This window comes from Pinus tabuliformis, chromosome 2_1 (assembly GCF_031772625.1).
Source record: "Pinus tabuliformis cultivar Carrire ecotype Pingquan chromosome 2_1, CPIR1, whole genome shotgun sequence".
NCBI lineage: Eukaryota > Viridiplantae > Streptophyta > Pinopsida > Pinales > Pinaceae > Pinus > Pinus tabuliformis.
Window position 1 is genome coordinate 543,011,062 of NC_142299.1, and position 13,664 is coordinate 543,024,725.

General features: G+C 41.8%; 1 protein-coding gene across 1 annotated transcript in view; it reads left to right on the plus strand.

The window, feature by feature from the left end:
* The window catches only part of ALG10 (DIE2/ALG10 family), a 287,661-nt gene that overhangs the window by 136,493 nt on the left and 137,504 nt on the right, over nt 1–13,664 (plus strand). The window contains exons 5-6 of the mRNA XM_089402950.1: nt 10,532–10,865; nt 11,387–11,666. Of these exons, the coding sequence (XP_089259076.1) occupies nt 10,532–10,865; nt 11,387–11,666 (614 nt within the window). The remainder of the gene's footprint in view (nt 1–10,531; nt 10,866–11,386; nt 11,667–13,664) is intronic.

Here is a 13,664-nt window from a genome sequence, read left to right on the forward strand (position 1 = left end):
AAACAGCAGGGGAGATGTGGGAGATGTTGATTTGAGGTAGCATCGGATGTGCTCTAGCCATGAAAATTGGTGGAGAGGCTAAAGCACATGAGATCTCCAATACCTAGAAATGGTTTGGGCAGATTGTACCCGGTTTGGGTGATATTAAAATAATTAATATTTTTAATGGAGTTCCTAAGTCTAAACTTAGGAAAAATAAAATATTAATGGGTATTAATAACTAGGTTAGAAGGTTCCAAAAGTCATGGATCAAGCCAAATCTAATTTTAGCCGTTGATTAGAGATGTAATCTCGACTGTTGAAGGACCAACAGGAAAAATATAAGAGGAGGCTTGAGGGTCAGTTGGAGAATACACCAGAGTGATCAATCATTCTATTTACTAGAGTAGGGTTGCCAAGTAAAGTCGAATCAATGATCAACAGTGAGGGGCAGTGAGTACTGGATAGAGAGGCAAAGATAGTGGCGAGAGACCGGCGGAAAAGCCGAGAGGCAGACGTTGAAGCCAGAGCAGGCCAAGTAAGGCGCGACAAGGACAACGCAGAGGCCAGAGGGCCTGCGTCATCCACATAGAGGGCAACAGGAGTGACACAGAAGGTCCCAGAGGCTGCACAGTGCCTCAAAGGGCTGACGCAGAGGGTTTTGAGGCTGACGCAGAGGCTAGAAGAGCCAGCGCAGTGCTTCAGAGTTGTTGGAGAGGGTTTCGTGGGATAGGTTTTTTGAATACCTGTTTCCGAATAGAGAGGTGTTATTGTCAGGTGAGCCAGTTTGGCTCCCAGTTGTACTCAAGGATATACTGCATAATAATAAACCCTTAGAATTGTTGCACCGATTTTCCTACATTGGGTTTTTCCGAGGACGAGTTGTCCAAAAATAATGGTGTCACTCGTATGTTTGTTTTCCTTCAGCTATTGATCTGTAGATGTTGAGACTGTATTGTGTTATTTATATGTTTGAAATAACTTGTTCAGAATTAACAAGTAGAAGAAATAAACTAGAAGAACACAGATTAAATTTCTAACGGATAGACTTAAAAATTTCAACATGGTATCAGTGCGTGGTTGCAGATCACATGAGAGTTGAAGTAGAGCATTTGTAGCAGAATCAGTTGTCCTGAGTGACAAAAGATGATCCTTGTAGAAAGCGACAAAAGAAGGGTTGATGCAGAGGGACTGCGTCATCAGTCCGGGCTAGAGAGAAGCCAACACAGAGGTTGAGGAGGGCCAAAAAAGGCTCACGCAGAGACCAGGAGGGTTGACGCAGTTGGCTGAGGGAGCATTTTTACCAGTGTCGGGATTGCGCAGAGCCTAGAGGCTCAATCCTTCAGTTGTTGGGGCATAGGAAGCTGTGGGCAGTTTGCGGGAGCGAAGCTGGTGGGGTACTGTGGGTAGAACAATACCTAACAGGGCAAAACCAAGGTAGAGGGAGTTGCTACCGAGGCGGATTTCTAGCCAAGGAATCCAGATCAGTGTTGCAGGTGCACAGAAGATCGGAGAGGTGCAACTTGACGATTGGCAGGAGGATTTCCAGAAGGGAAATCGAGACTCAACAGGAGTCAAAGAGAGAACTTCCAGAGGGAAATAGAGAGATTCCGAGGAGTTGACAAGAAGAGCAGAGAGATGGACATGAATGGGCTGAGGGATCAGGACAGGCTAGACGGGGCGTCCAACGTTGTGGTCTAGAAGGCCAGGATCTTGTCCATTCTAGACAGACATTGCATCAAGGCCTTCGCCTTGAGAACAGTGGCGATCCCAGTTGACTTGGTTGATATTGAGAAGTACGAGGATGCAATGGCCAAGGCGAAATGCATCATCCTTGATGGAGTCAAGGATCATGTGGTCCAACATATTACCGAGAAGGAGACGACAAAGGAAATGTGGGACGCCTTGAACAAGTTGTACCAACATACTTTCGTGCAGAGGAAGAAGTTACTTGAGAACCAACTGCGGTTATACCAGATGCAGAAGGGGGAGCAGATAGATCGCTTCCTCAGTCGATTGGAGGAGATCCAAGACCGACTGACTTCCATAGGGGCCATGCCGGATGAAGAGATGTTGGTGAGTACCACAATAAATGCATTCCGAGGAGTGGGGGACATTTGTCGAGAACATACTGGGTAGGGCAGATCTTCCAGATTGGGAAGAATTGTGGGTGGCTATTCGCCAAGAGGAGATCAGGCGGCTGAGCAAGACAGGTAGTAGCAACAAAGGAGTCCAGATCAAGAAGGAAGAGGAAGAGGATGCAGCTCTAGGATTTGCAGGAAAGCAGGAGAAGAGGAAGAAAAATGACCTCTCCAAGGTCAAATGCTTCAATTGTGGGGAACTGGGTCATTATGCGAACCAGTGTACGAAGAAGAAGAGCAAGGGAGAGGTGTCTGACTCTAAGGCAACACCAACGAAGGTGGAGAAAGAGGTAGAGGAGGATGACGATTGTGCCATGAGCGCTCATGTACTTCTAGAGAAGAGGTGGGGAGACATCGAGCTGTAGTTAGGAGGACTACAAGCAATGAGGGGCAGGATCCTTGAGGTACCCAACCTCTTGGATTATACTTTGCTACGGGAGCCCCGAAGAGAGAGTAGCAGGACTGGCGGATGTTGGTAGAGACGGATGCAGATGAAGCGGCAGAGAGTGCTACAGTGTAGGAGTCTCCAGGTAGCGCGAAGCTAACAAGTTGCAACAGTGCGAGAAGCTCAGAGAGTGTTGCAACGGTGCAGGATGGCACAGAGAGGTTTTCAACGGTGCGAGATGTAGGGAGTTGTTGCAGCAGCGCAGAGGCAGTAGAGGGAGCACTTGATAGCGACAGAGAGAGCTTCAACATCGAGAGTGTTTCTAGCCTGACAAGGATGTCAGTAGTTGGGTGGATCAGTTACTTCTCAGTAACTGAGTTGCAGTGTAGTAGTGGTTAGGAGTAGCACGATGCAACATGATGAGAGGAGGTTGCAGTGTTGGGAGAAGGGACCAGCAGCGACACGGATGCAACAGTGGCAGGGCCATGGGCAACAGTACAAGATGCAGCGGTGCAGAGGATGTTGTGCGGGGAGGCCTAGCATCAGCACATGTACCGATGCCATATAATTAGAGTACTACTCAGTGAGGAGTATTACTAGAGCACAATCCTCGCTAAGAGGGAGTGTTGATTTGAGGTAGCATCGGATGTGCTCTAGCCATGAAAATTGGTGGAGAGGCTAAAGAACATGAGATCACTAAAAACCAGAAATGGTTTGGGCAAATTGTACCCGGTTTGGGAGATATACCACTATCCGTTTGATCATAGCCTTCGTTGCCTCTCAAGGCTGGAGCCTTCACCAAATGGATGTCAAAACTGCTTTCTTGCATGGATCGCTTAAGGAGGAATTCTATGTAGAACAACCTGAGGGGTTCGAAGTTCAAGATCATAAGACACATGTATGCAGGTTGAAGAAAGCTCTTTATGAGTTGAAGCATGCCCCCACGGCTTGGTATGAGAGGATAGATAACTATCTTATGACGCTGGGATTTACAAGGAGTGAAGCTGACCTGAAACTATACTTCAAGGTTGAAAAGGACATGCCTCTCATTCTAGTCCTTTATGTGGATGATCTCTTTCTGACAAGTGATGACCCTCCCATTCATCAATACAAGAGGGAGTTGGCTTCCGAATTCGAGATGAAACACCTAGGACTGATGAACTACTTCCTAGGGCTGGAGGTTTGGCAAAAGCCAGGTGAGAGTTTCTTTTCTCAAGGAAAATATATTGTGGAGCTGCTTGAGAGATGTGGGATGGTGGATTTCAAGTATGTGTCTACTCTGATGGAACTCAACTTCAAGAAGCTATGTTGAAGTGTTGCTGGGCGCGAATTAGCAAATCCTTTCGAGTATCGTCAACAAGTGGGGAACCTGATTTTCTTGGTAAACTTCCGTCCTGACATATGCTTCGTTGTGAACACGTTGAGTCAGTTTATGGTCGAGCTTCATCACATTCATTGGATTGCTGCTAAGAATCTCTTGAGATATCTTCGGGGCACAATCCACTATGGACTGAGATACACTGCCGGGAATTTGAGGCTACATACAGATGCTGACTGGGTTGGCAATGTGGTCGATCGTAAGAGTACGTCTGGTTCTTGCTTCTATTTGGGGTTTGCTTCAATATCTTGGATGAGCAGGAAGCAAAAATCGGTTGCTTTAAGCACCATCGAGGCCGAATACATTGTTGCGAGTATGGCTTGTTGCGAAATTGTTTGGTTGAGAAATCTCTTCAGTGAGCTATTTGAGCATGTGCTGGATACCACCATGATCTTCTGCGACAACCAGAGTGGGATTCGCCTTTTAGAGAATCCCGTGTTCCACGACCACTCCAAGCACATTGATATCAGGTACCACTTTATCCGGGATATGGTACAACGGGGAGCAATAAGGCTCCATCACATCAGGATGGATGAGCAGGTTGCAGACATTCTCATGAAGCCCTTGGGGAAGGTCAAATTCTTAACCTTTCGAGAGAGACTTGGAGTCGTGGAAAGACCCTCCTATGAGGGTCCCGTATGAGTTGGACACTGAGCTCTGGGAGCTCCTGGGGGCTTGGGGTACTTCTTGGAGCTATGAGCGACCATAGGGTGAGTGGTTCACCTTCCCCTAGTGGTGCACTATGTATAGGGTGAGTGGTTCACCTTCCCCTGTGATACCCCATTATGGTTGACATGTGTGTAGGGTGAGTGGTTCACCTTTGCAGACACATGTATGTAGGTTGAGTGGTTCACCTTCCCCTACGATTGCAATATGCATAGGATGAGTGGTTCACCTTCTCTTGCCGATGCCCCAGCACACATCCTACCCATGGAGTTTGGGACTCATGGGAAGTACCTCTCATTTGGCCAATGAGTTGGGAAAAGTGGGTAGGGACCATAGCACTACCGATAGACGCATCATGTACTCCCGTACTCCCTATGACTATGATGCATGGTGTTCAACAACATGATCTGGGATCAAGAATTGACTTTCGCCAGTGGAGAGTGGTAAGGTCTTGTGACTCACTCTCGATCACTTCTTCATTATTACTTCATGGTTCAGCAGAGCAGAGTAGAGCAGTGATGACATAAATGGTACATGATGACAGGATGGCATGATGATGACAGATGGATGGGTAGGTGGAATTCTCCCTAGTTGAGAGGAAGTGTTAAATTGGTAACTAGGGCCAAATTCCACCTTGGGACAACTCATATGATGGAGATGATTATTGCATTGGATTCCTCTTTTCAAGAGGTCCAAATTTGATATAAAGATCATCTCATTTGGTCAAGCAGAAGTGGAATTTTGAATTTTTTCTCTCTCATGCACAAATTGTTAAGGTCGGCCTCAACTTAATGTAGGCTCAAGAAGCCCAATAGATGTGTCCTTTCACCCTCATCGAATTGTATAAATAGGAGTGACCTCTCTCCTCATTTGGACATCACTCACTCATCATTTCTTCTCTCTCCAAATCTGATTGGTTCGTACAACTTGAAGATCAACACTCTCTCTCTCTCACATGTGGACGGAAGGATGAATTTCTGGGTCAGATTGCAGGCCGAATTTCAGAGTTTTAGGACAACGTTGACCAAGGCTTTTTTGACCAAGTTTGCCTGCGTTTTCAGGGGCAGAATTACGATCTCTTGAGGCTGCTTTTATTGGCATAGAAATTGAGGTGTTTGGGACAGTTTGACCAGCGTTGACTTTTGGTTGACTTTTGTTTTGACCACAGAAAATCGTAGCAGATTTTCTCTCTCCTTTGACCAGGTTTGACTGAGCTATTTTGGGCTGCATTTGACCTCCTCTTCAGGCCGAGTTTGACCAAGGAGGACCAAGCTGCATTGGTGAAGTGTTGCTGCTGTTTTGACCAGCGTTGACTTTCTTGTTAGGGTTGAAATTAACTGCAGTTGACTACTGAATTTGACAGGGCTGATTTGACTGTGTATTGGGCAATTGCATTTGATTTTTGTACTCTCTCTCTGCTGAACTATTGAATAATATTAAGAAGATTTGATCAAAGGGTTTTCCCCACATTGAGGTTTTTCCTTGACATCTGCCAAATCTGGTGTCCTCTTGTCTTGGCTTGTTTTCTGCATATGTTTTTATGTTCTATCTGCATTTACTGTCAATGTGATTAAGTTAATGTGATTGCTACTGGATATAATTGGAATTGTCATTGGGCTGATAAAGGAACATTGAAGTAAATTGTGCTAAGCATAGAACATACCATTGTTATCTAAAATTAACAACACTTCTATGTGTTGCACACTTGTCTTGCATAGTGAGGCTTTGCACTAGGATGCAATATTTTTCTGCAACAATGCAAAATAATTCTAGATCGAGTATGTTCAAGATGCAGGTTGAGGATATAGGTACTATCTTGAAGGAATGACGATGCAACTGTGAGAAGTCTTTCTTCTGCTATGATGTTTTGAAGTTGCCGGGGAAAACCAGAACAAGGATACTAACACTAGGTATGCCTCATAATGGGTAGAGGCTGTAGGACATTAAGGATGGATGGGCTATAAGAGATATCAATCTATCTTGAAAGCTATGTCTTCCTTTAAATCCTATGGGTTGCATTGAATAACACTTAATCAGAGCCTGGCTGTTCAATCCAAGTAAGACACAATGGGATTGATTTGTGGCCTTTGTATTTTCAGTGAAACGTAGCTTTTTGAGTTGCAATATGGTTTGGACCTTTTAGGAGTCCATTACGACAGACTGTTTTGGGCTTTTTGTGGGTCTTCTTTGGCTAACAGAATAGTTTGACACTTGTTGACAATTGGATGGTCACACCAGTGTTTTACAAAACGGACTCGGATTCGGACTCGGCCGAGGATCGACTCGGACTCGGACTCGGAAACTGCAATGACTCGGCCGGCTCGATTTCAATGACTCGGTCGTTGTAAAAAATACATTAAATATTTATTTTTTTTATAAAAAAACATAATTTTAAATATTTTAAACATAATTTTAAAGATTTTCATTCAAGTTTCCAAACACACAACATTATAATATACATGGAAGACAACATATGATCAAAGTAGGCTCATGAACCAATCCATTATATCAAAATGGTACGGTGTACCCAATGGCAATAGTAAATACATAGTCAACTGTAGTCTGTCATACATGATCAAAGACTCAAGAGTCAAAACAAAATACAAATAACCAAGGAGGCTAGTAGCTAGAAGTTAAAGTTATTAAGGTTTTTTCTTGGGCTTTATTGCTTATCTCTCTGTGTTGTAATTCACTGCTCTGGGGCAGATCTGAGCCCAGCTTTGGAGCATAATTTCGGCCTATTATGAGGCCATTCCGAGGCAGAATCTGAGCTCTGTTTAAGGACAGTCTGAGGCAGCATTCGAGGTATCAAGGCCAAAGAGTTTCAGGGCATATTTTGAGGCCTTAATAGCCTGTCTAGACTGTAGATCAGAGGCTGAGGTTGCACTGTTGTAGGGCCATAGTAGCCTTGAGGAAGCCGCACCAGTTGAAGCCTGTTTTAGACACATATAAAGGGTCGTATTACCCCTATGACAGCAGTTGTAAGAGAAGGTTCAAGGCCCCAGGCTAGGAGACTAGTCTAGGTCTCTTTTTGAAGCAAATGGACAGTTGAAAAGAAGGTATGTAAAGCTGCAGGAAGACCTATTTTAGGCTGCAAGAAGAGGCCTATCTTGGACGCCAATGAAGACCAAATTTGTTGTAGGAGAAGCCCGACTTTAAAGACAGCCTTTGAGGGTATATTCTGAGATTTGAACAAGACCGAGTTGCTTAGCTCGTGTGCAAGTCAAGATCAAAATTAAATCATACTTTGAAGGATTGATTAAAAGTGCTACCCTGAGACAAAATTTGAAGTAGGAGTAAAGGGTCAAGGCCTGTTGAGCAAGGATAGAATCGAAGGTTAATGCTTGGTTTAGTCATAAGTTGGAAGGCCTGAGACGGCACTTCCAAGGGCTGAACTTTGGCAGCAGAAGGCAAATCAGTGGCAGAAGAAACAACACTCAGTGGCAGCTAGACATCTTCAATTGATATCTGAGGTATGAACCAGATTCTCCTTTCGTTTAATGGTTGAGCTGTATATCAGTAAAATATCTTTGTACTATTGTAAAACAACAACAGCATTTGAAGAACAGATCAGCAAAAAAGTGTTTAATTTTTGGTTAATACGCTGCCCAGCCGGTTTTGAATGACTCGGCCGTTTTTTGACGGGACCCGGCCGGGTTGACCGGGTCAGCTATGACCCGGCCGAGTCATTGGCTGACTCGGCCGAGTCATAGCTGACTCGGCCAGCCGAGCCGGGTCAAAGGCCGGGTCAGAAATTTTTTTAATAAAACGGAACGAAACGGCCGTTTCCGTTTCGGTACGGCCGTTTCGTAAAACACTGGGTCACACAACATGGTAGAGGGTTTTGGAATACTTTTGACTTATTGGTCATTTCTTCTATGTAAAAGGTGTTTTGGCCCTTGGGTGCTTTTGGAAGAGAACTCCTCAATGTTACATTTTGGGGAAATATCAGCCTTCAAAGCTGAATTCTCTACCCAAGTTATGCTATAAAGGTTTGCTTTCTTTCAATGTAAATCTACTGGAGCATGACCATTTGCACTCTCATAATCTTTGCTCATTTTTCAAGAATCTAGTCCCCAAACATTATAGTCATAAAGCACTAATAGTCTCCTAAGTCACCTTGGATGATGACATAGCACATAGACGACACAGAAATATGACTATCTGAAAGAAGAATGATGACCCCAGGAATGAGACAGGTTGGACAAGTTATATATATATAACAAATTAGTGAATTATGCATCAAAATGAAATATAGACAAAGATTCAATTTAGAAACTAAAACATTTACTTGATGGTGATACAAATACATTTATATGAGTTTACAGCTAGTGCTACATCAATGATGATAAATTGATCAACACACAAGAGTTTAAAACCATAAGCTACAGTTTTCTCATTAAATCATCAAAATTAAAATGTACAACATAGATACTGACTCATTGAGTTGTTGCTACCATAGGTGGGAATGCCAATGGCAAATACAAAAGAGGTTAGATACTAGAAGCATAGATAAAGATGGAAGAATCTTGTATCCCTTGATTGAGCCATGATTTCTGTGAAATGAAGAAGAAAATGGACTGCTGCAGGAAAAAATTTGAACAATGCTGGGCAAATCCACTTATCCAGCTCTTGGCATCCCTTCGAACACTGTTTAATAGTCCTTAGCTGCACTCCAAAACCTATGAGAGCTCCAAACCTGTGACAGAAATGCATTTGAATGAGAGAAAAATCTGTCTTTCTGGTCTGCAGGCCACTTTTCCTCTGGACACATGTGAATTTCGGGACATGATGTGGGCATGTGTCAAACACGTGTTTGGCACTTGTCCTGTGTTTGAATGAGGGAAAAGATATGTTTTTATCCTATGGTCTGCTGGCTGCTTTTCCACCAGACACGTGTCCGATTTTTGGGACATGATGAGTGCACATGTTTGGCATGTTTCATGTGAACAGGACACATGGCAAACATGTGCCCGACATGTGTCTCTTTGTGTCATGTCTGACATGTAAAATATGTGACATGGGGGTTGTTTGACATGTCAGTAACTTAGCTGGTCTCACATAGTATCAGGGAGCTCTATACATGTCCTGAAAGTGTAGTTCAAAACTCTTCAAACTCCAAGGGAGGCACATTATTGCGTAGTTGGGTCTGAGATAGAGATCTTATGCTGAAGATTAAACCTGCAAACTAGACACCACGGTAGGAATAAGAAATTGTTGCATGAGAAAACCATCTTCTCGAGTTTGAATGTCAAAGGGAGGCTTAGTAAGGCATCTGTCTATATGTACCAATCCATGGGATTAATTTTACAAAGGGCAACATCAGTCCTGTGCTACTGCTTTCCCAGTAAAGAGCTTAGAAATAAATTGTTTGTGCAGTACTTGGAGTTTGGAAGGTAGGAGGACAACATCATATATCCAGAGGATGGCAGAGACTAAGTCATTTGTAGGAGGCCACTGCCATCCACATATGTTGTTTCCTCATTGCTGCCTTAATTTATCTATATCTTGACTCTTAGAGAAAGTGTCCTCATGTACCTTGTCATAGTTTTATACATGTGTTCTGAGGCTGTACTAATGTAGGTTTATTTTTTTATATTATTGCCGGCATTTTCTAGGAGATGCATTTGCACTCCCACATGGTACTCTTACTGGTATTCTTCAGTCCTATTAACCTACTTCTGTGTTCATTTGTTAGACATTAACAAAATTATCTTATTTTATCCATGTGGATGCTGTTACTGGTGACTGTTATCATGTTTTGGCTGTGCAGAATTTAAATTTTTTTAGGTCAGAGTTATGCTTATTATCTATAAATACATCCCCCCAATGTTTATTTGTTAATTTCATTTCCAGGATTCAAAATTATCTCATAACTACTAGGTCCTATTTGTTTTATGAGCCTTGGTTTAATTTGTTTTTGGATATTGATAATGATGCCATCCAATGAATCTTGATATCCCATTCTATCTATCGGTGCAGGTACTATGCGTCACTTGCATATATTGCTCCTCTGTTTCCAGGAATGCAGTGGACAGGGAAAGCTAGGTCTTTTCAAGAGGCGTGCTCTACTGCTATTCTTCGTTCTGTCAATATTTCTTTAGCCATTATTTGCGCTCTTCTCTTCTATGATATTATTATTGAATTAAGGCCAGAAACAAATGCAAAAAGTGCAATCAGACAGGCCTTTGTTTTATCTCTATATCCATTACACTGGTTCTTTACTTTCCTTTTCTATACAGATGTAGGTTCAACAACTGCAGTGATGGCCATGTATCTGGCTTGCATTAAAAGATCTTATTGGCTAAGTGCTCTGGTGAGTAGAATCCAAGGCTATTCCTCTTAATGGTTGGGTTGTTCTAAATGAATATTATATGGCACAGTTTTGGGGGAGTGCATGGTGCACTTACAGTAGCTGTATAAGAGTTAAAATTGGAATATGTAGGGACATAACATTGTTCTTTGGTCCGATTGAATATATTTGATTTTAAACAATGACTATTGAATAACTCCATTAGAGAGATGTTTAAAAAAATTATAGGGACATAATATTGTTGTTTGGCCTGATTGAGTATATTTTATTTCAAAAAATGACTATTGAATAACTCCATTAGAGAGATATTTAAAAAATTATAGGTAAATGGAAGATGGAATGCTTACCTCATTTCTTTCTTCTTGTCATAATGTGATATGTTATGCTCTGTCATGAACTTGCTGTAAGTTGTATATGTCTGGTACAAGTTTTTCCCGGGTATTGCATCATCAAATCTAAATGTGTTGCCAATACACTCACTTTGATAACCGCTAACTGTTGCTGCATTTCCTTCTATTTCACAGCTTGGGTCCCTTGCAATCATCTTTCGGCAAACAAATATTGTATGGGTGGCATTCGTTGCATGTATGGGAGTACTGGATTATTTGGACAAGTTCAGCAGAAAAACTAATTTATTGACAAAAGCTGATACCTTGGTAGAATCTGAAACTGACACCAGTGTTCTAAACAAAAGGTTTGTGCATGCACGGTTGAAGAACCGAAGGAATGTTAACTCCAACAAGATTTCTAATAATGCAGTTTCAGAAGAAAATTTGAACCAGTCAAAAGACAGTGAATGCTCAGGTACTACTTTCTTTTACTCCAGTAGGGATTTGACATATATTTTCTGACTAAATAAATAAAATTGACTAAACTGTTGGGATTTACGTTAGATGATTGCTAAATGGAAGCAACTCATGAACCTACACCTGCCATCTGTTCAGATAATTGACACTTGTAAGGTTCCAGAATCCAGACAAACTGGAAAATGTTTTGAATCTTTAGTTTTGTTCAGTTTGATGTAAAAGGTGGAGACCTAGTTCATTCATGATGTTCAACACTGAAGTTGAACGGGAGAAACAGTAGTCAACTTAATGTATACACTGGATTATTTGAGTCTGGAAATTTTGTTCATTTTCTGGCCTTCCGAGGGTCAAGAGTCAAGACCTTAACCACTCGGGGTTCTTTGGTATCAATTTTGATTTTATGTTTTTGCCTTTTGGCAGTTCAATCAGCTAAAGAGGGACAGACTTAAATAGCCAGTGTGGAATATTTGAACCTACTAATTGTTAATGTAGATTGTAAAGGAGATGTTTCCTCAACTGTTTGAGAGTTTGCCCCAAAGATTTACCAGGAGGTAATGCCTTAGACTTTGATTCTGAACTCCGATGTTTGAATCCAACCCTGATGTTTTATGTGTATGATTCTGCTTTAGCTGTTGATCAAGTTATAGAAGCATGCATTAACGACTATAGTGGTAAACTAGTTTTTAGGCAGACATCCATAGAGGCCTTAATCTGTGAACTTTTGTATAGAAGAATTTGGGAGCCAGAGGAGTGAAATGTTGTTATTATTAGGAACCTGACAAAGGATTTTTTTGAATTTTACTGTTTAAATTTGTTGAAGAAGCACACTGCTGAATTCCTGGGATGTATCCAATCACTATGATGCAAAACCCCTAGATATGTTTCTCATATTGGGGTAAATCATTTTCAGCCCATGAATGCTAAGTTTGTTCATTAGGGAAATTCATATGTTTTAACCAGCAAAAGGTTTTTGTGTTGTGACCCAGCAAGTGCGCTTTCGATGTGGTGGATATTTCTGTTGACTTAAAGGGGTCTGTGGATAGTTGGTGATTGCAGTGGCACCCATAGTGTTAACTATCTACGTTTGCTGAATTGTAACATAGGCCAATAAAATGCAGACCACACATTAAAATGGTTCTTTTTCTGAGAGGTTTCAGATAGTGAAACTTGGACCATATTGAGGAGAAATCTTGGTGAAAATCTAGTTCAAATTTCAGATCTCAGTTTGCTATAATTTCGAATATCTGGTCTAAGGAAGTTAGGGTTCTTGAATGCTTTTGAAATTAGTTTCAAATAGGTCAGTTTGGTATTATTGCAATAACCTTTTTTGGGAGGTTTTAGACAGTAAAACTTGGCCTATATTAAGGAGAAATCCCACTGAACATCTGGTTCAAATTTTAGAATTTGATTCCCTCTATGTTTGGAGTTATACCTTGTGGAAGTTAGGGTTTGTGAACTAGTGAAGCCCCACCTAGATTAAATCTGCAGGTAAGGACGGGTCTATGGCTGGGCGGGGTCACTTGCATAGAACTTGCGGTCTAGACCCGGACCCGGCTGGTTTTCCATAACACCCGGCTACCCATATTAAACCCGCGGGTAGCCCATTAGATCCTTACTGGACCCGCCGGGCATGAAAAGGCACAAACTGTCCAAAATTTCGAATTTTTTATTTTATTTTATTTTATTTTTTGGAAATGAGGTGGAGCGAAAAAAATGCTTTATAACACCTCTTTCCCTTCCATTTTTCATTCACTTGTCATTTGAGTGTTTGGCTAATTTGTGTGAGTGTTGAGAGTGAAGCTAAAGGACCCTGAAGGAGCTGTAAAGGAGGCCTTATCGGATCAGACTAAGCTTCAAGGAGGCTTCATAAACCTAGTTAGAAAGTTTTCCATGTATTTTTTTATTTTTTAATTTTAATTAATTAATTAATTTATTTTTTATTGTATGTTTGCAATTTTCTTTTTTGGGCTGCCTGTGGCTGAGTTTCTCAATGGCA